General features: G+C 40.2%; 2 protein-coding genes across 4 annotated transcripts; both read right to left on the bottom strand.

Annotated features, from left to right (window-relative positions):
- Positions 1-157: 157 nt before the first annotated feature.
- LOC111802086 (spermine synthase-like) lies at positions 158-4,386 on the bottom strand. The gene is made up of 10 exons (XM_023686333.1): positions 4,037-4,386; positions 2,392-2,611; positions 2,241-2,285; positions 1,945-2,021; positions 1,729-1,851; positions 1,513-1,617; positions 1,317-1,389; positions 1,163-1,234; positions 677-996; positions 158-550 (listed from the first exon to the last, which is right to left on the bottom strand). Exons 2-10 carry the CDS (start codon positions 2,579-2,581, stop codon positions 449-451), a joined length of 1,107 nt encoding a protein of 368 aa, XP_023542101.1. The 5' UTR covers positions 2,582-2,611; positions 4,037-4,386; the 3' UTR covers positions 158-448.
- Positions 4,387-5,372: 986 nt separating this feature from the next.
- On the bottom strand, positions 5,373-18,384 carry LOC111802084 (glutamate synthase [NADH], amyloplastic-like). Of its 3 annotated transcripts, XM_023686329.1 has the most exons (23): positions 17,458-18,384; positions 17,200-17,319; positions 16,611-16,724; positions 16,300-16,452; positions 16,073-16,173; positions 15,896-15,989; positions 15,324-15,433; positions 15,136-15,239; positions 14,818-14,997; positions 14,493-14,732; positions 11,953-12,056; positions 11,808-11,878; positions 11,251-11,720; positions 10,286-11,155; positions 10,023-10,177; positions 9,598-9,759; positions 7,941-9,506; positions 7,646-7,852; positions 7,263-7,531; positions 6,838-7,143; positions 6,483-6,750; positions 6,120-6,377; positions 5,373-6,024 (listed from the first exon to the last, which is right to left on the bottom strand). In XM_023686329.1, exons 1-23 carry the CDS (start codon positions 17,845-17,847, stop codon positions 5,707-5,709), a joined length of 6,630 nt encoding a protein of 2,209 aa, XP_023542097.1. In that variant the 5' UTR covers positions 17,848-18,384; the 3' UTR covers positions 5,373-5,706. The 3 variants fall into 3 exon arrangements, with proteins under 3 accessions (XP_023542097.1, XP_023542100.1, XP_023542099.1); XM_023686332.1 differs by lacking the exons at positions 10,023-10,177; positions 10,286-11,155; positions 11,251-11,720; positions 11,808-11,878; positions 11,953-12,056 and adding exons at positions 12,459-12,613; positions 12,722-13,591; positions 13,687-14,156; positions 14,244-14,314 and having other exon boundaries at positions 14,389-14,732; XM_023686331.1 differs by lacking the exons at positions 15,896-15,989; positions 16,073-16,173; positions 16,300-16,452; ... (1 more) ...; positions 17,200-17,319; positions 17,458-18,384 and adding an exon at positions 15,772-15,834 and having other exon boundaries at positions 11,953-12,058; positions 14,495-14,732.
- Positions 18,385-19,463: the final 1,079 nt, after the last annotated feature.

The following is a 19,463-nucleotide window of genomic DNA, read 5'->3' as shown; positions in this document are numbered from 1 at the left end:
AGGTGCACATTGTGGTTGAATATGCTTTGTAGTTTGTATTTTATGTTTTATCTACTGAATTATGCTCGTCAACACATTGAGGTAGCATTATCTCATTGAGGTAGCATTATCTCATTGAGGTAGCATAGATTATTAGTAGAACCAAGACCTGGAATCATTGTTATATAAATTCCCCATTTTTATTAATTATTAGGAAGTGGTTTCTTTCTTGGTTTTCTTTATTTATCGGCTAATTGGCATACCAATCAGCCATGGAAAAACAACAAAAACAGCTAAACACTTTTCTTCTAACTAGGATAACAAACCTGAACTTGTTAAATAATATCATCAACGATGCCCTCCCTCAGCACACAGTAGAGATGTTTCAGCCACTCCAATAATTTTATGTATACACTCAACACTAGTGCCCATCACCACCTTGGAAGAAGCATTTCAAACAGTCACCTACTTAGGATGAAATGCTTCCCTTTTCAAATGAAGCTGAAGCATCACTAAGTGCCTTCACCTCGCTCTTGAGAAACGATGGCAGCGCAAATGCAGCCAAGTGCATCTGTTGGAATGTCATCCATTATTAGTATCAACCGAAGTTTTAATCCATATAGTGTGTCGATGGATGTATCTCTACATCAACATTGTATCGAATCTTAGTTAAGTTAAAGAGCTCTTGTGTGGTTACCTCAGAGTTGTAGAATTTGAGTTCTCTTTTTGACTTGAGATGTCCTAACTTCTCGATGGGATTCACAGGGTTCCTAAAATCAACTGTTGGCCCTTCAGTTGAGCAGAGTAGAAACCCTATAACACCACTTGGATATGTTGGAACACTGGTCCATGCATAGTGAACATCCTTGAATGTTTGGCGACATATTGATATCATGTCCTGAATGAGATGTGTATGCAGCCACATACTTTCAGCCATGTTACAGAGAACACCACCAGGTCGCAATGCTCGGGCTATCATCTGAAAAAATGGCATCTCCACCAGTTCTTGGGCAGGACCTTTATTACAAGAACCCCCGGTTAGAAGATGAGTTTACGAGCACAAGTCTTTCGAAAGAGAACATAAATTTAAGGTTCTAATTGTTGAACGAAAAGATATGTAGCTTGCAGAGTTGCACCATTTTTTTTTTTTTTTATTCTTCTCTGTTACAAATCATTAACTTACCCACAGGATCAGAGGAATCAACAATGACGGCATCATACTTCCCTTGCTTTGCATTCCGAAGAAATTCAACAGCTGATATAACAAAGATGCAAATTATATAGGAAAGAGCATAAGAAACAAAAAAAGGAATAAGATGTCTCGACTTTCGACGCACCATCACCAACATGAAGGTGAACACGAGGGTCCTCGAATCCAACAGCTAGTTGGGGGAAAAATTGTTTTGACACCTAGGAATTAAGAAAACAGGGAAATGAAGCATTAGGTCACAATCTTGAAACATACCACAGCAGCAAGTTGTTTCATTATGAACTTATCATACAATTTGCAACATGTCTCTAATGAACACTTACATTAATGACCATCTCATCTATCTCACAAATGTCGATGTGCTCCACTGAGTCGTGACGAGAAATTTCCCTCAGGACTCCGCCATCACCTCCGCCAACAACCAGAACCTAAATAATGTCATTTTATGTCTTAAAATTATGCAAAAGTTGGAAGAGAAAAATAAAATTTCTTAATAAGAGATGGAATTGGCACAGAATCAAATTTTTGGGAGGACTAACGGTTTTAGGAGACGGGATCGAACAAAGAGGAAGATGCGCTATCATTTCCTGGTAGGCACATTCATCTTTCTCTGTCAGTTGAACAATGCCATCAAGAACAAGGACTTTTCCATATGATGCAGACTGTAAACAAATAGAGACAAACAAGTAAAGTATTAATAAAGAAACCAAGCAAATGAATTGCGAAGGTAAAAACATTGTCTCAGCGAATGGTACCTCAAAAACCATGACCTCTTGGTACTCTGACTTTCCTTTAAATAGTATCTTCTCTACTTGCAGAGAATGTGCTTCTCCTGAAAGATTGACAATAACATCAGCTTGTCAAATGCAAACATTTGACGCGTGGCTTATGTAACACTAGTGCAATCAAATATACGTCAAAAAGTTTTGATGTTGCAGAAAGTGGTGAACGTTTATATGAACATTCAACTCCTTGTCAAGAATGAAAGTAAAATGAAGTCCCTCAGCATGAAAAAGAGACCATTAACAAGAAATACAAGAAAAGCACTCACCCGGCCACATTGGGTTGTTGAAATAAACGAACTTGCTAGCTTTATCTGCAAAGGAAACGAGCGCAACTGATGTTAATATCCACATGGTGAGCCACGGTTTCCAAAACAGAACCAAGAGCTTCACAAGGAGATTAAAGAAAAGGAGAATGACCAGAGCCAGACTGAAATTCTGAAATCCAGCCAGAAACAACAGTTGAATGGCATTGAGCCTCAAGCTCAGGATCTGAAGCCTTAGCCTTCAAACAACAAGACGGAATGGGCTTATCTAAGCCATTCCCGTTAGTCGCCTTCCCATCCATAATTGTCTGGCATTCCAAACTTCTTCCTGTGACGTCCTCCATGTATTATCGTTTTTGTTCAGTCTCCAGCCTCTGGAACATCAAGAATAGCACATCATCATAAACATGGAGAAAGAAGATATGTATACAAGAGACATCTTTTGAGTGACTCGTGCTCTTCTACCATACATAAGTCGTGGGAAAGTAATAGATTATACATTTTGTAAGCATTTGCATCTTTACTTTCTGCAGATTCAAGATTTCCAAGGAAGAAATTGAAGTCACCAGTGGACAAATGAAATTATCGAACCTATAGCTTCGTTATGACTATATAAGTTTTTTGGCTTTTGGACAAATACATGTCACCCACTAATATGCTTTGTTACCATCAAGAAAAGACAAAATGTATAACAAGAAATCCCATCAAAACAAGATCGAGGAATAATCATCAGCAGAAACAAATAAGCATCAGCAAGTTGTATAGGAAGTGGATTTACAGTAACTTAGATCACAACCCAATACGCACAGTCACGCAGCTTTTTCCAGTGTACAATGCAAAGCTTTTGATCAGAGGAAAAAAAAAAAAAAAAACTGAAAAAAAGAATGCCATCAGAATTATGTTAAATCTGGAGATAGAGAAAATAAATGATCTCTCTCGTTAACTTTTAGAGTTCCTACCAGGTTTGAAATTTACTATAAGATCATGTAAGGTGACAAGAACAAAGGATAAGGTTTCACAAAGCCAGGTCAAGAAAGATAAGCAAATGATATGACTGAAATCCATCGGAATAGAGAGCTTCAGACCCCTATGGAGAATAGGTATAAAAAAAGAACTGATGAAAGTCATGGTAAACCTCAGAAGTGGAATCAAGGATATATTATAATGGTACAAACAGAGTAGAACTATGTCCATAAGCCAGACTGTTCATGATGAACCTTCTATTAATTCAGGTAGCTCAACTGGATTTTAAGGTCCGAAAAGATGAGAGAAGTTTATTTTTAAAATGAAAAAGAAGTTCAGATTCCCCACGTTCTTTCAGTTTCCGCAGCAGACCGAGCATGAACCATTGTTTATGAGTCGGTTCAACAAGAAAATAAAGATGGAACACAAAGACCACAAACTATAAAGGGACAAAATAAGAAAGCGTGTATCACTATCTTACACACACCGACCAATAAAGTACGCGAAATCCAAATACTTCCTTCCGTCCTTCCTTCAATAGTTTCATGCTTAATTTTAGCTCTAAAAGGTGTTCAAACATCCAAATTTTGTTTTTGTTTTTTCCTTAAAATCTGCAGGGTTAGGAAATGACACGAGTATTAGAGTGAACAGAGAAAAGCAGAGCAGGTGGAGATCTTTGTGATGGAAACTGGAAAACGAATAAAACCCAAAACCCAAAACCCAAAACCCAAACATCAGTGATCAAGGTTTCGAATACCCCATTTCAGAAACAAAAGTAGAGAGCAGAGAAAGAAGAAGAGATTGAAAAGGAAAGAGAAAAGGGAAGGAAAGATTACACGGAAGAGTCGAAGAATGGCGAAGCGAGCGGGAGGAGAGAATCAGAGAGCCCAAAAGCCGGTGGTGAGAAATTGCAGGCAGTGTATGCGTGAGTGGCAGAGGATAGAAGGGCGGAAAGGTTGGGTTTATATAGATGAAGACGCAGTGGGACTGGTTGGAGTAGCAGATGAAAAATGAACACTAAAATTGACGAAGAACAAGAATATTATTACAAAATCAAAATTGGGTTTTACAACTTCCGATGAGGGAAGGAAGGAGCGTGAATTGTAAATGGAAGTTCTCCTCTTTTTCTCTTTTTCTCTTCTCACTCTCCTCGTCTTCTTTTTCTTTCGTTCCACTCTGTTGCACTGCTCTCTGCACACTCTTCCATATAATTTTTATTCATCCTTTAAATAAATTGTTTTTAATTGATCCATATTTTTCCACTTTTTTACAACTTTTTTTCCACTTTTGAAATGAATATCTCTAATTTTTATCTTACAAGGTAGAGGTTTATTTATTTTTTTACATTCTTTTGTTCGCATATCTTCTCAATCAAAGAAGTTTAGTAAGTTTTATTGTGTTTGTTTCTTCTCTTACTCTATGTAACATCATATTAATGCCATATTTGAGAGCTAGTGTTCAGATTTACTAGAAAACAAGAGGGATTAAAAAAAGACAAATTTTTTTGTTTAAAAGGATATGTTTATGGAAAAAGAAGGGAAACATAAGCAAAGGCTAAAAAAGAGCAGAAAAGACCAAACACTATAGTCCAAGTTGGGAGGTAAATATGTCATATTTGGCAACTGAAGTGTGAAGAAGAGAGTTGAAGTAGTAAGAAGGGAAGGCCTAATAAGTCCATGATTTTGAACCAAAAATTCAAACTTGTATAAAATATGGGCATCAAAATGGAACCCCACGCCCCCATTATTTGGAAATTTAGCATTCATCTTTTGAACCAAAACCCAACCCAACAACTCTTCTGCACTCCTACCAAATTCAACCTTAGATAAATTATTGGACAACAGAATGAATGAAGACTTAAAATGAATTAGATTGTCATAGAATTACCTCTATCCACACTCAAAATGAATCCTCCGTCACTCTCTCCTCTGAAATGGCGGTTCGTAAACTCAGTTAGTTCCGCATTCCCATGAAAAGGAAAGGGGGACGATTGAAATGGCAGTTCAAATGATTGGATTTGTTTAGTGTGTTCGGATGGACGCCATCTGGGGGTTGCAGAGAAGTGAACGGCTGAGATTGAAGGAAACAACGAAAGAGGATATTGTAGAATACATTAAAACTTCCAACTGCAAATAATATTTCAACTTACCAAAGCAAGCAATGACAGTAGTATTATGCCAACTGTACATCATATTATTCATTTTGCGGAATTTTTTAAAACGCCTATCAAAATGAATATATTGAGGAGACGATGAAACACCCACCAATGTTCTGTTCTGTGTAGTACAATCAGCAACTATTACTTTCATTCATTCATTCATTCATTCCTTCACCACCTTTTACCCTCTCGACATATAATATAATAACCAACAACCCCAGCCAGCCTCAGGTTCTCTGAAATTGGCTTTTTATTCGGTACAAAAATATCAAATCTTCACCCAAAACTCTATTCAACCTTCCTTTCTTCGTTACAAGAATAAGGAAGTTTTGACAAAAGCTTCATTGCCTATGTCATTACTGTGTGTCTGCTGCTGCTACTGCTTGTACTCTCCTGTGGCCTGTTGTTCTTGTAATCTTGGGACCTTCTCCCAACCCCTTCATACCCTCCTTCACCTACAACAACGTTCTTTTCTTCCTTTGACAGGTACTTGTCAACCTGAGCAGCTGCTTGCCGTCCTTCAGAGATGGCCCATACCACGAGGGACTGGCCCCGACGGCAGTCTCCGGCTGCAAACACTCCGTCTACACTAGTTGAGAAGCGGCCATACTCAGCCTTGAAGTTCGACCGGGTATCCTTCTCCACGCCCAGCTTGTCTGCTACTGTCTGTAAAATGCAAAGAAACAATACTCAGCCTTCAAAGTTCTACAGCAGCCTTCCACGTGTGACAAGTGAATGTACTGTAAATAAAAAACACTAACCGATTCGGGACCCAGGAATCCCATTGCCAGTAAAACAAGATCGGCCTCTATTATTTCCTCGCTGCCTTCCACCTCCTTGAACTGGAACCTTCCGCTTGCATCCTTCTCCCATTGAACACGCACAACTTCAAGTCCTTTAACTACCCCACTTTCATCTCCAATAAACCGCTTAGTCAGAACCTCGTAGGATCTTGGATCTTTTCCGAATTTGGCAGCTGCTTCCTGGTGTCCATAATCAACTCGGAATATTCTGGGCCACTGCAATCCCAGAAATGGTGAATATGGCAAAACGTAATCCCAGAAATAGGGTCAAGCATTCACCCAAACATAGTAGTAGGAGGCCGAAGGGAAATGAAGGCAAACCTGTGGCCAAGGGTTCCCGGGAGCCCTGGTCAGTGGCGGCTGAGAAAGAAGCTCTAGATTTACAATGCTACTGCAACCATGCCTTATAGAGGTTCCCAAGCAATCTGTTCCAGTGTCACCACCACCAATCACAACCACCTTTTTGTTCTTTGCAGAAATGTATTTACCATCTTCCAGATTGCTATCAAGCAAGCTTTTCGTGTTTGAATGAAGGAATTCCATGGCAAAATGGACTCCGGCAAGTTCCCGTCCAGGCACAGGAAGGTCCCTGAGACAAAACATATTTTCAAGGAATTCTTAAGGATGATCGGGCTGTGCATCAAAATTCCTTGGATGGTAAATTGAAGAGACTTACCTTGGTTTTGTGGCACCAACAGCCAAAATGAGTGCATCATTTTCATCTCGAAGACGTTCAAGAGAATATGAAGGATCAGTTCCAACGTTAGCATTAACAACAAAGTTAACACCTTCCTCTGCCATAAGGTTAACACGCCGCTGAACTACATCCACTTTGTCAGTCTTCATATTTGGTACTCCATACATCATAAGTCCTCCAATTCTGTCAGCTCGTTCATACACTGTCACTGTGTGACCCATTTTATTTAGCTGGTCTGCTGCAGCCATGCCAGATGGTCCACTTCCAACAACGGCTACTCTTTTCCTGCATTCATCAACAAATTATGTGAACAAGAAGAAGTACACGGTCTAAAACAAAATGGTCATATTACGAAGTCGAAGTAACGAATGTCAATAGAAGCTGACAGAAAAACAGCTGCTTACCCAGATCTCGTAAGGGGAGGCCGTGGAGTCATCCACCCCTCTTCATAGGCCTTGTCTATAATTGCACATTCAATGCTTTTGATAGACACAGGATTTTCAATAATGCCCAGAACACAAGATCCTTCGCATGGGGCAGGGCAGACCCGGCCGGTAAACTCTGGGAAGTTGTTTGTTTCAAGAAGACGATCCAGAGCTTCACGCCACCTATTCTGATAAACTAACTCATTGAATTCAGGAATTTTATTACCAAGAGGGCATCCGGAGTTCTCCTGAAATAATTAAAAACAAAAAAGAAGAGGGTCAGAAAACATACAAACGCTTATAAAATGAGATTCAAGCATGTTGTAAAATTTGGGTAAAAGAATGGGCAGTGATCATCCTACCTGATGGCAAAATGGGGTTCCACAATCCATGCATCGAGCTGACTGAGTTTTTAACAGCGGCCCAGGTTTTGATTCTTCCATAACCTCTTTCCAATCACCCATTCGAACAGTGGGATCCCTGTACTTCACTCCCTCCCGCTCATAAGCAATAAAGCCCCGATGTTTAACAGCATCAGGTATCTCAGTAGGTCTCTTTGGTGCTTCAATCTTTTCAACATTCGGATCCAAATTCAAGTCAGAACCATACTGGTGAACAAAAGGTAGGGGAACTAGTCTAAGGGAACTCAAAAGTTACCTGTTTGGAATTCCCATTCAAGGAGGCAGCAGCCATTTTCTTGAGCTCCTCAAATGCATCCTTTATAACAGCTGGTTCTGAAGCCTCGTTGGCGGCTTCTTGAGCTTTCATGTTCAAGAGAACACGCTTATATTCCCTTGGGAAAACCTTTATAAACCTAGGCAATAAGTTCTCGAAGTTATCAAGGACTTCTTTTGCGAAGTTGCTTGATGTGTGACGCTGATGCTGCTGTATCATCATTTTCAGAGTCAAAATATCATCCTCTTCTTCAACTTTGTCCAGATCCACAAGCTCTAGATTGCATCGGGATTCAAATTGTCCATCCAAGTCTAGAACATACGCAATACCTCCGCTCATACCGGCAGCAAAATTTCTTCCAGTTTTACCAAGAACGACAACAGTGCCACCAGTCATATATTCACATCCATGATCACCAACACCCTCCACAACAGCCTTTGCCCCTGAATTACGTACACAAAACCTTTCTGCTGCCATACCATTGAAATAGGCCTCACCACATATAGCACCATAAAGAGCCACATTACCTATGATTATGTTCTCTTTAGGATCAAACAAACTCTCCTTTGGAGGGTAAATGACAATTTTGCCACCTGATAATCCTTTGCCAACATAGTCATTGCTGTCACCCTCCAGCTCTAGCATTATGCCAGAGCAGAGGAATGCTCCAAGACTCTGTCCAGCACTTCCAGTGAATTTGATATGAATAGTTTCTGAAGGAAGCCCAGCCATGTGGTAACGCTTGGTTACCTCATGGCTAAGCATTGTTCCAACAGCACGGTTGACATTGTTGATTGGGGATTCAATGTACACAGGAAGACTCTTTTCCAGCGCAGACTTTGAAAGTGCAATCAGCTTTTGATCCAAAGCCATGTCCAGACCGTGATCTTGTTTCTGCACACAGTATTGAGCAGCTTCAGGCCGTAGATCAGAAGCAGGTCTAAGTAACAGAGAGAGATCAATATTATCTAGCTTCTCATTTCGCCAAGCAACTTCCTTATCAACTTCCAACACATCAGAACGACCAACCATCTCGTTGACTGTACGAAATCCAAGCTGGGACATTATCTCCCTCATTTCCTCAGCTACCATAAAGAAAAAGTTGATCACATGTTCAGGTTCTCCTGCAAACTTCTCTCTAAGAACAGGATCTTGAGTAGCAATTCCAACTGGGCATGTGTTCTTGTGGCACTTCCGCATCATAATGCAGCCCATTGTAATAAGGGGTGCAGTGCTGAAGCCAAATTCCTCTGCCCCAAGCAAAGCAGCTATAGCCACATCCCTTCCAGTTTTTAATTGACCATCTGTCTGAAGCACCGTACGACCACGAAGGTCATTAGCAACCAGAGTTTGGTGGGTTTCAGCCAACCCCAGTTCCCATGGAAGCCCAGCATTCTTGATGCCAGTCCACCTTGATGCACCTGTACCTCCATCATGACCAGAAATTAGTACATGATCTGCGTGGCCCTTAACAACTCCACTGGCAATTACACCAACACCTGCTTCAGACACCAACTTCACACTAATCCGAGCAGCTGGGTTGGAATTCTGAAAGCCAACAGAAAAGGAAAGAAAAAGGTCAGTAATTCAGTCTAAGAAGTTTGAATTTGTATACAATTGAGTTCACAAGCTACTTTACCTTCAGATCATGGATTAACTGAGCAAGATCTTCAATAGAATAAATATCATGATGAGGAGGTGGGCTGATAAGCCCTACTCCAGCTGTAGAATTCCTTGTTGCTGCAATTTCACCAACAACCTTGTGACCAGGAAGTTCACCACCCTCACCGGGCTTGGCCCCCTAATACAATAACCAACATTGCAAATTAAAATACAGTAAATTGTCAAAGATATATAGCTACAGCTTTTACTTCGTCTCACCACATTCAATGTAGATATCAATTAAAGATGCAAAACACCCAGAGGTGCTTTGCAGATACAGCATCATCTGCCATGAACATAGTTCCATAAAAAAGACGAACCTCTTTTCCAATAGGGATGAAGAGGAAAAATGGAATGCAAATAAACAACCATATCAATTCAAACAAAATATCAAATGAATACCTGAGCCATTTTTATCTGCAGTTCGTCTGCATTTGTGAGGTAGTAACTTGAAACACCAAACCTCCCACTCGCAACTTGTTTGATAGCGCTTCTCTTTGGATTCATCGAACCATCAGGAAGAGGCTCCATTCGAGATGGCTGCTCTCCTCCCTCACCTTCAATAGAAATTTCATATAAAATGATCTTCAGGATATAACTAAGGTAACGATGTCAATATCTATTCACTAACAATGCCCAGAACTTGAGGTCAGAACAGAACGCACCTGTGTTTGATTTTCCACCAATTTTATTCATAGCCATTGCCAAAGTAGAGTGTGCCTCCAGAGAGATTGATCCATAACTCATTGCACCAGTGCAAAACCGCTTAACAATTTCACTAGCCGACTCCACTTCATCCAAGGGAATACTTGCCCCTGTCTCTTTAAATTTCAGAAGTCCTCTCAAATTGCATGCTTTATTTAATTCATGGACAAGCTTGGAGTACTCCTTATAGGCATTTACACTATTAGTTCGAGCAGCCTCTTGCAATTTTGCTATGGCTACTGGATCATTTAAGTGAATTTCACCACCCTTCCTCCAATGATAATCCCCAGGGTTTGGTAATGCTACAGCTTCCGCACTACCAGGCGGGAAAGCTCTAGAGGGAAAAGCCATTTCATGCAAACTAAGTGAATCACGAGCCAGCATGTCAAATGTTGCACCCTCTACTCTGCTAGGAGTTCCAGCAAAGCACTTGTCAACAACTTCTGATGAAAGACCAAGAGCTTCAAAAATTTGAGCACCTTTATAAGATGCCAAAGTTGATATCCCCATCTTTGCAAGAACCTTCATCATCCCGTAGGTGCTTGCATTGAAGTACTTCTTGACCAATTCCTCTTTGGAATGGAATTCACCGCTTGATTTTGCTGGAATTCGTCCATCAACTTGTAATCTCCAGATGGCCTCCATAGCCAGGTAAGGGCATATAGCATCAGCACCAAATCCCACAAGTGTACAAAAATGGTGGACTTCACGGGGTTCAGCAGATTCTACTATCAAGCCAACTTGAGTGCGTAATAGATTTTTAACTAGGTACTGATGGACAGCACCAACAGCCAAGAGGGAGCTCACAGCAACACGCTTGGTTGAGAAGGCTGGAAAATGAATAAGGAAAATATTAAACGGGTTAAAATGAAGTTTCATAACTAAAAGCAGAAAGCATAAATGAGTACGCAAAACACTAGAATACCTCTATCGGAAAGAACAAGGGTAGTATACCCCTCCTTAATGGCATCATGAGCTTCGGCACAAATCCTATCCAATGTCTCCTCCAATCCTCTCCTACCAAGGTATTTTGGATATGTGATATCTAAAACTTTACTTCGCCAGCCCCTATAATTCATCATTTTTACTGCTTCCGTTTCTTCAATAGACAAGAGAGGGCCTTCCAACGACAGAAGGTGACATTGTCCTTCAGTAGTTTCAGTCAGGTCTCCTTCTGGACCAATCATACATTGCATGGAGGTCACTATCTTCTCTCTGATGGGATCAATTGGAGGATTCGTAACCTGAGCGAACATTTGCTTGAAATACTCAAAAGTGAGCTTTTCTCTGTTGGACATGACAGCTAGTGGAGTATCATTTCCCATTGAACCAAGGGCCTCAGAACCATCTGTTGCCATAGGAAGCAACAACATCTCCAAGCCTTCAGTAGTGAAGCTGCACAAGAAGTTCAAATTGAGATTGCGGTTTGCCTTAGTTCAGAAATGGAATTGGATAGATTATGCAGCAGCTCAATATACATACCCAAAGGCTTTCAAGGGAGCGAGTAAACCATGTATGCCCATATTATCCATGTTATCATCATCAGCTGACGTCTACGAGTCAAAAATGAGGAATAATCAGATAATATAATCAAAGAAAAACCAAGTGTGACAAACCTCATACTTACAGACAATGCTCCTGCAATTGCTGGAGAGATCAATTCAGATTTGTCAATCGAGCTAACAATGTCCTTTAGTTCAATCTTCTGCCTTTTAAGCCACTCTCCATAAGGCCTAGCAAGTNTAGAATAAATATCATGATGAGGAGGTGGGCTGATAAGCCCTACTCCAGCTGTAGAATTCCTTGTTGCTGCAATTTCACCAACAACCTTGTGACCAGGAAGTTCACCACCCTCACCGGGCTTGGCCCCCTAATACAATAACCAACATTGCAAATTAAAATACAGTAAATTGTCAAAGATATATAGCTACAGCTTTTACTTCGTCTCACCACATTCAATGTAGATATCAATTAAAGATGCAAAACACCCAGAGGTGCTTTGCAGATACAGCATCATCTGCCATGAACATAGTTCCATAAAAAAGACGAACCTCTTTTCCAATAGGGATGAAGAGGAAAAATGGAATGCAAATAAACAACCATATCAATTCAAACAAAATATCAAATGAATACCTGAGCCATTTTTATCTGCAGTTCGTCTGCATTTGTGAGGTAGTAACTTGAAACACCAAACCTCCCACTCGCAACTTGTTTGATAGCGCTTCTCTTTGGATTCATCGAACCATCAGGAAGAGGCTCCATTCGAGATGGCTGCTCTCCTCCCTCACCTTCAATAGAAATTTCATATAAAATGATCTTCAGGATATAACTAAGGTAACGATGTCAATATCTATTCACTAACAATGCCCAGAACTTGAGGTCAGAACAGAACGCACCTGTGTTTGATTTTCCACCAATTTTATTCATAGCCATTGCCAAAGTAGAGTGTGCCTCCAGAGAGATTGATCCATAACTCATTGCACCAGTGCAAAACCGCTTAACAATTTCACTAGCCGACTCCACTTCATCCAAGGGAATACTTGCCCCTGTCTCTTTAAATTTCAGAAGTCCTCTCAAATTGCATGCTTTATTTAATTCATGGACAAGCTTGGAGTACTCCTTATAGGCATTTACACTATTAGTTCGAGCAGCCTCTTGCAATTTTGCTATGGCTACTGGATCATTTAAGTGAATTTCACCACCCTTCCTCCAATGATAATCCCCAGGGTTTGGTAATGCTACAGCTTCCGCACTACCAGGCGGGAAAGCTCTAGAGGGAAAAGCCATTTCATGCAAACTAAGTGAATCACGAGCCAGCATGTCAAATGTTGCACCCTCTACTCTGCTAGGAGTTCCAGCAAAGCACTTGTCAACAACTTCTGATGAAAGACCAAGAGCTTCAAAAATTTGAGCACCTTTATAAGATGCCAAAGTTGATATCCCCATCTTTGCAAGAACCTTCATCATCCCGTAGGTGCTTGCATTGAAGTACTTCTTGACCAATTCCTCTTTGGAATGGAATTCACCGCTTGATTTTGCTGGAATTCGTCCATCAACTTGTAATCTCCAGATGGCCTCCATAGCCAGGTAAGGGCATATAGCATCAGCACCAAATCCCACAAGTGTACAAAAATGGTGGACTTCACGGGGTTCAGCAGATTCTACTATCAAGCCAACTTGAGTGCGTAATAGATTTTTAACTAGGTACTGATGGACAGCACCAACAGCCAAGAGGGAGCTCACAGCAACACGCTTGGTTGAGAAGGCTGGAAAATGAATAAGGAAAATATTAAACGGGTTAAAATGAAGTTTCATAACTAAAAGCAGAAAGCATAAATGAGTACGCAAAACACTAGAATACCTCTATCGGAAAGAACAAGGGTAGTATACCCCTCCTTAATGGCATCATGAGCTTCGGCACAAATCCTATCCAATGTCTCCTCCAATCCTCTCCTACCAAGGTATTTTGGATATGTGATATCTAAAACTTTACTTCGCCAGCCCCTATAATTCATCATTTTTACTGCTTCCGTTTCTTCAATAGACAAGAGAGGGCCTTCCAACGACAGAAGGTGACATTGTCCTTCAGTAGTTTCAGTCAGGTCTCCTTCTGGACCAATCATACATTGCATGGAGGTCACTATCTTCTCTCTGATGGGATCAATTGGAGGATTCGTAACCTGAGCGAACATTTGCTTGAAATACTCAAAAGTGAGCTTTTCTCTGTTGGACATGACAGCTAGTGGAGTATCATTTCCCATTGAACCAAGGGCCTCAGAACCATCTGTTGCCATAGGAAGCAACAACATCTCCAAGCCTTCAGTAGTGAAGCTGCACAAGAAGTTCAAATTGAGATTGCGGTTTGCCTTAGTTCAGAAATGGAATTGGATAGATTATGCAGCAGCTCAATATACATACCCAAAGGCTTTCAAGGGAGCGAGTAAACCATGTATGCCCATATTATCCATGTTATCATCATCAGCTGACGTCTACGAGTCAAAAATGAGGAATAATCAGATAATATAATCAAAGAAAAACCAAGTGTGACAAACCTCATACTTACAGACAATGCTCCTGCAATTGCTGGAGAGATCAATTCAGATTTGTCAATCGAGCTAACAATGTCCTTTAGTTCAATCTTCTGCCTTTTAAGCCACTCTCCATAAGGCCTAGCAAGTGAATATTGCTGCTTCAAGGCTTCATCATCTACAACAACATGATTTTCAAAATCCACTAAAAGCATCATCCCAGGGTTGAGCCTTCCTTTCCTTGAAACATCCTCTGGTGCAATGTCCACTACACCAACTTCACTGGCCATTATAACTCGCCCACTGTGAGTTACATAGAAACGACCAGGCCGAAGTCCATTGCGATCCAAAGTAGCTCCAAGATAGCGGCCATCAGTAACTACAAACAACATTTAAAACTTAGAATTCTCTCGAAAAGCAAGATTTTGAACCGATAAAGAAGTGAATATATCATATTGTATTACATGAAATAAGAGCAGGTCCATCCCACGGCTCCATGAGACATGAAAAATATTCATATAATGCTTTCCTCTGAGGATCCATATTCTCGTCATTTTGCCATGCTTCAGGGATCATCATCATGACGGCTTCTGGAAGACTTCTACCAGCTCTAATTAAAAGCTCAAGAACACCGTCAAAAGCTCCTGTAGGTGGCAGCACCAAAAAAGAATGATGAGAAACCACAGAGGTATGATCTATAACCGTGTACGGATAAGCACGCACACGTACAGATATGCATGCAAACGCAAAGAGATGCAATGCAAAAAATAGAGATAGTTCACCTGAATCTGAAGAGCTGGAATCCACAATGGGTAATAGATGTTTTAACTCGTCTTCTGACAGACCAAGTTCCGTACACTTCAGTAGACCTTCTCGTGCCTTCATCCTAAAGAATAAAGAGAAGTTTTCATCGGATCAAATCAATGGTGAAATAGCTCACAAGATATTGAAGAACAATCAGTAAGCATACCAATTCACGTTGCCTCTAAGGGTGTTGATTTCTCCATTGTGGCCCAAGATACGCATGGGTTGAGCACGATCCCAGCTAGGAAAAGTATTGGTCGAAAACCGGGAGTGCACCTGCACAAATATTTCAAAGACCCAATCTGTTACTTTCTTTTTTCCTTCTTTCGGTCAAAATATGAAGTGAAACAACAAATTAAAGGCAGTAATCATCTTTGTTCAACCTAGAAGGTCATCAATAACCTAAGCTAGACAGTTTCAAAACAATTTCTTTTCATATAACTATTGCAAGCTGAATCCCCGACAACTGATTCTGACATTGGCAGCCTTGTGTTTCTGTAAATATGACTCACTTGGTAATGAGGTTTCTTACCAAAGTCACCCAACCATCCAATCCAGCATCCAAATTTAACAAGAAATCAAGGGAGTGGAAGAACTTAAGAGATCATTCAAACCTCAATGCCTCAGAAGTCATTCCTCAACCTTGCATCTCTCTTCAGTTACTGGTTGTTCCCATGCTGTTTATTGGAGTATATGAAGTTAGTGGAGAGGAAGAAAGTGAATAGATAAAATATTTACCAGGGCCATGTAGCTCGTAAACCTTTCATTCCCAAGATCCAGATAATAGTCCTTCAACTGTATCGGCTTCAATTGACCTTTGTACACAATGGTCCTATAAAATTATGGCAGTGAATTTAAGTCATGACAATATGATAACCAAGTTTCATAGGAAATCATGAGAACTTTAAGATTCACCTCGAGGAGAGAGAACAAATGTAGAAGTCTTTAGCGCCACCGTGCTCGAGATTTAATGCAGCACGAATAGCCACCATTGAAAGCCTCCTTAATATGTACATCTATTCGAAAAGATTGAGATTCAATTTAACCAGATGGATCATAATTGCACAAAAGAAATTACTGTACCAAACCACCGAGCCAAACGTATACAGGACTGAAAATTAAAAAACTGAAGGGATCATCACCTGTTTTTCCAAATCAACTTTCGACCTTGCACTTGGGGTAAGGAACACTTGCTCAATCACAGGTTCCGTAATTACGGCAGACTTGCCCAATCCAGTATTGTCGGTTGGCACAGACCGCCATCCAAGAACAGAATGCCCAAGTGATTCGGCAACCTTGCACACAAACAGAGGATTGAACCATCACTTGTCTATTATGTTTATAAGTGTATTGGTTAACTATATTGTAGACCGAAATTTCAAAAATAATTAGGAAGCTGGAGCCCAAAAACAAGAGAAATAGATGAAAACAAAACTCAGTAGCAAGAAAATACCTTTGTAAATACTTTTTTACTTTCCTCTCTGCGGCAATCGGACGTGGGCAAGAAAAACATGCCAACGGCATACTGCCCCGGCGGTGGGAGCTCGAACCCATCATCTCTTGCCGCCTAAAAAGACACCAATTATCAGTACTGATAAGCAGGGATCGAACACGAGAAAAATGAAGTAGAAATCAGGCAAAAAAAAAAAAAAAAAAAAGATTGAGGGTACTTTCATGTGTTTAAATTGCAATAAAACCTGCAGTAATTATTCGTTACAAATACTTCCGCCATACGAAACCATCGTTAGATGCAGACATATTCTTATCCAGATGTCAAAATTTTCAATAAATGAAAAGGGATTCAAAAAGCATGTAACCGCCATCAATATACTCATTTTTATCGTCGAATTCTCTCATGGAACCGTGACTAATCAGTATACTTGGATAATAGAAGGTGAATATCAATCGAAGAATAGAGTAGATGGGATTTCCTCCAAGAAACTATCTTTTCGAAGAGAAGCATGAACAATCATAAAGGATGAATAAAGGTTGCAAAATTGATAAACAAATGGAAGAGGGAAAGCAAAACACAAAACCCGTACCTCTTTAAAGAACTCGTGCGGAAGAGCTAGAAGAAGCCCAGCTCCATCACCAGTATTTGCTTCGCAACCGCAAGCACCTCTATGTGCCATACGAACCAACATTTCCAAAGCATCAGTTATCTGCAATAAAGCAACATCACAGAAAGACGTGAATAAAAAAATTCAAAAAAAATATACCCAATACATGTCCATGTTAGACAAATACACACCAAACGTTAAAGAGAAAACATTTTCAAGAAAGAATTCGATTATCCTAACCGTCTTGCGGCTGCTTTCGCCGGATAATTCAGCAACGAACCCAACTCCACAGGAGTCCTTATCGAATTTCGGATCGTAAAGGCCAAGTGGTTTCTCAGGCACAGCTGACAGACCCGAGCGGACTGCAAACCGGAACTTCGGCGACCGGCCAGGACCGTCCAAATGCCAAAACTGGACTCTTCCGGATCCCGGAGCCCTCAAACGGGCTCCAAAGAACTTCTTCTCCGACACGTTTAACGACCTCGATGCTCCATTAGAAGCGGAGCATCGCGCAGCTCTGGTTGCCAACCGAGCTTTAGGGTTAACATTCAACTGGGGCTTAACAGAGGTCTTATCAAACGTGAAAGGAGCCGCCGGAAGCTTAAGAAGAGAACCAGATTTCGCCAGCATTGTGAAATTACACAGGGGATTAACAACACGATATAATATCAAACTTAAACGCTACAACCAATGGAAATCGTTGTAACTAATTTAAGATCCAACTCAGCTAATCTTAGGATTAATTTTCAAATAAAAACGCAGAACTTATGGTTGGAATTCCTGAAAACGAAATGGTTGTTGAAGATTAATAAGTGAAAGACAACAGAGGAGTATCTGGATTGGGTGATTCAGGAGATTAAAAGAAGATGAAGACGAACAAGAAGTGAGAGTTATTATATAAAAATATTTTGTAAATTTGGACGAAAATTCTCGAAAATGACATTCAAATCTGAAAGCATGAGAATAGGAAGAATCCCCTTGCGACTCGCAGATCTTAGAGGAAAAGAGGGCTGAGCAACAAATTTTTCCGGAAAACCAGCGCGAAAATGGAAGGCAAAAGGAATAAGAAAAACCGAGAGTGGGCGAAATGAAAGGCAAAGCGACCGAGAACTCAGCGGCAGCTCTGCTTTTAGGTTTCTTATTTAACCTTCTTCGCATGAAGAATGCAGAGGAGTGAGATTTTTATAGAATCCACAGTAGAGAGAGAAAGTGGAAGAGAGAGAAAACTCGGGACCCACGAGAGCCCAAAGGAGGGAACCGAGGCCTACTTTCGTCATTTCACACAATCACTTTTACAATACAGAGTGACAGCTCAGATTTCTCCAAATAATCCACGTGGATTATTGACCCCACACCGAGATAAAACTTTTATCTCATATTCATACGTAAAAATACTTTTTTTTTTTTTCTTTTTTTTTATGCTTAGCCGTCTTACGTCACCATTTTAACGCCACTAGGTTCGGGTCCGAACCTGCAGACCCGAAACGGAAAAAATAACAAAAGATAATTAGTCAGCACCGTAATAATAGAAAACGTCTTCTGACATGGAATATTTGTTTGTTTATATTTTTTGAAAAAAAGGAAAGTAAATTACCACAACATAGTAAATTTGACCCTCACGAGGATGGAGCATTTGGCCACCCAACCTGGCACTTGAGTGGTTTGAATTCCTATTATAACCTTCAGAGGGTATTATTATTATTTTCTTTTCTTTTTTTTTTTTTAACAGAGATTTAATTTGTTGGTTGTTGTTCTTGGGAGTAGTTTCTGTGCAACGTTTACTTATTCCATAAACAGAATCTGAGGCCTACTGACTTGCCAAAAATAAGAATTATAATAATTATAGCAAATTCTTATTATTTAAAAAATGGGGAGGGGGACAAGAAAGAGAGAGAATTGATTGGTGGAGGGTAAAATAGTAAATAAGTAGAGGGCTGGTAGGTAGCGTAGTGGACAAGTAAAACGGAAACGGTAAAACGGTAAGTTAGACAAATATTTAAAAATAATAAATATAAAAGAGGAAGCGACACGGCCAGTGGTATTTAGAAAAAGATGCCGCCACCTGATTATACGCGGCCAACAGTTAGCGTTTATTTCTGAATGGATTAAAATAATTTCAAGCTAATTATAACCCAATATTATAATCATAGTGACATCAAATTATTTCATTAAACAATATATACAAATAATCAGGTACATTGTTTTGCTATCACAACACAAATAATCATACTTTCTACACCTCTGAC

The sequence above is a fragment of the Cucurbita pepo genome, chromosome LG09, assembly GCF_002806865.2.
Source record: "Cucurbita pepo subsp. pepo cultivar mu-cu-16 chromosome LG09, ASM280686v2, whole genome shotgun sequence".
Lineage (NCBI taxonomy): Eukaryota > Viridiplantae > Streptophyta > Magnoliopsida > Cucurbitales > Cucurbitaceae > Cucurbita > Cucurbita pepo.
The sequence above is the reverse complement of the archived record's forward strand: the minus strand, read 5'-3'. Positions and strand labels throughout refer to the sequence as shown.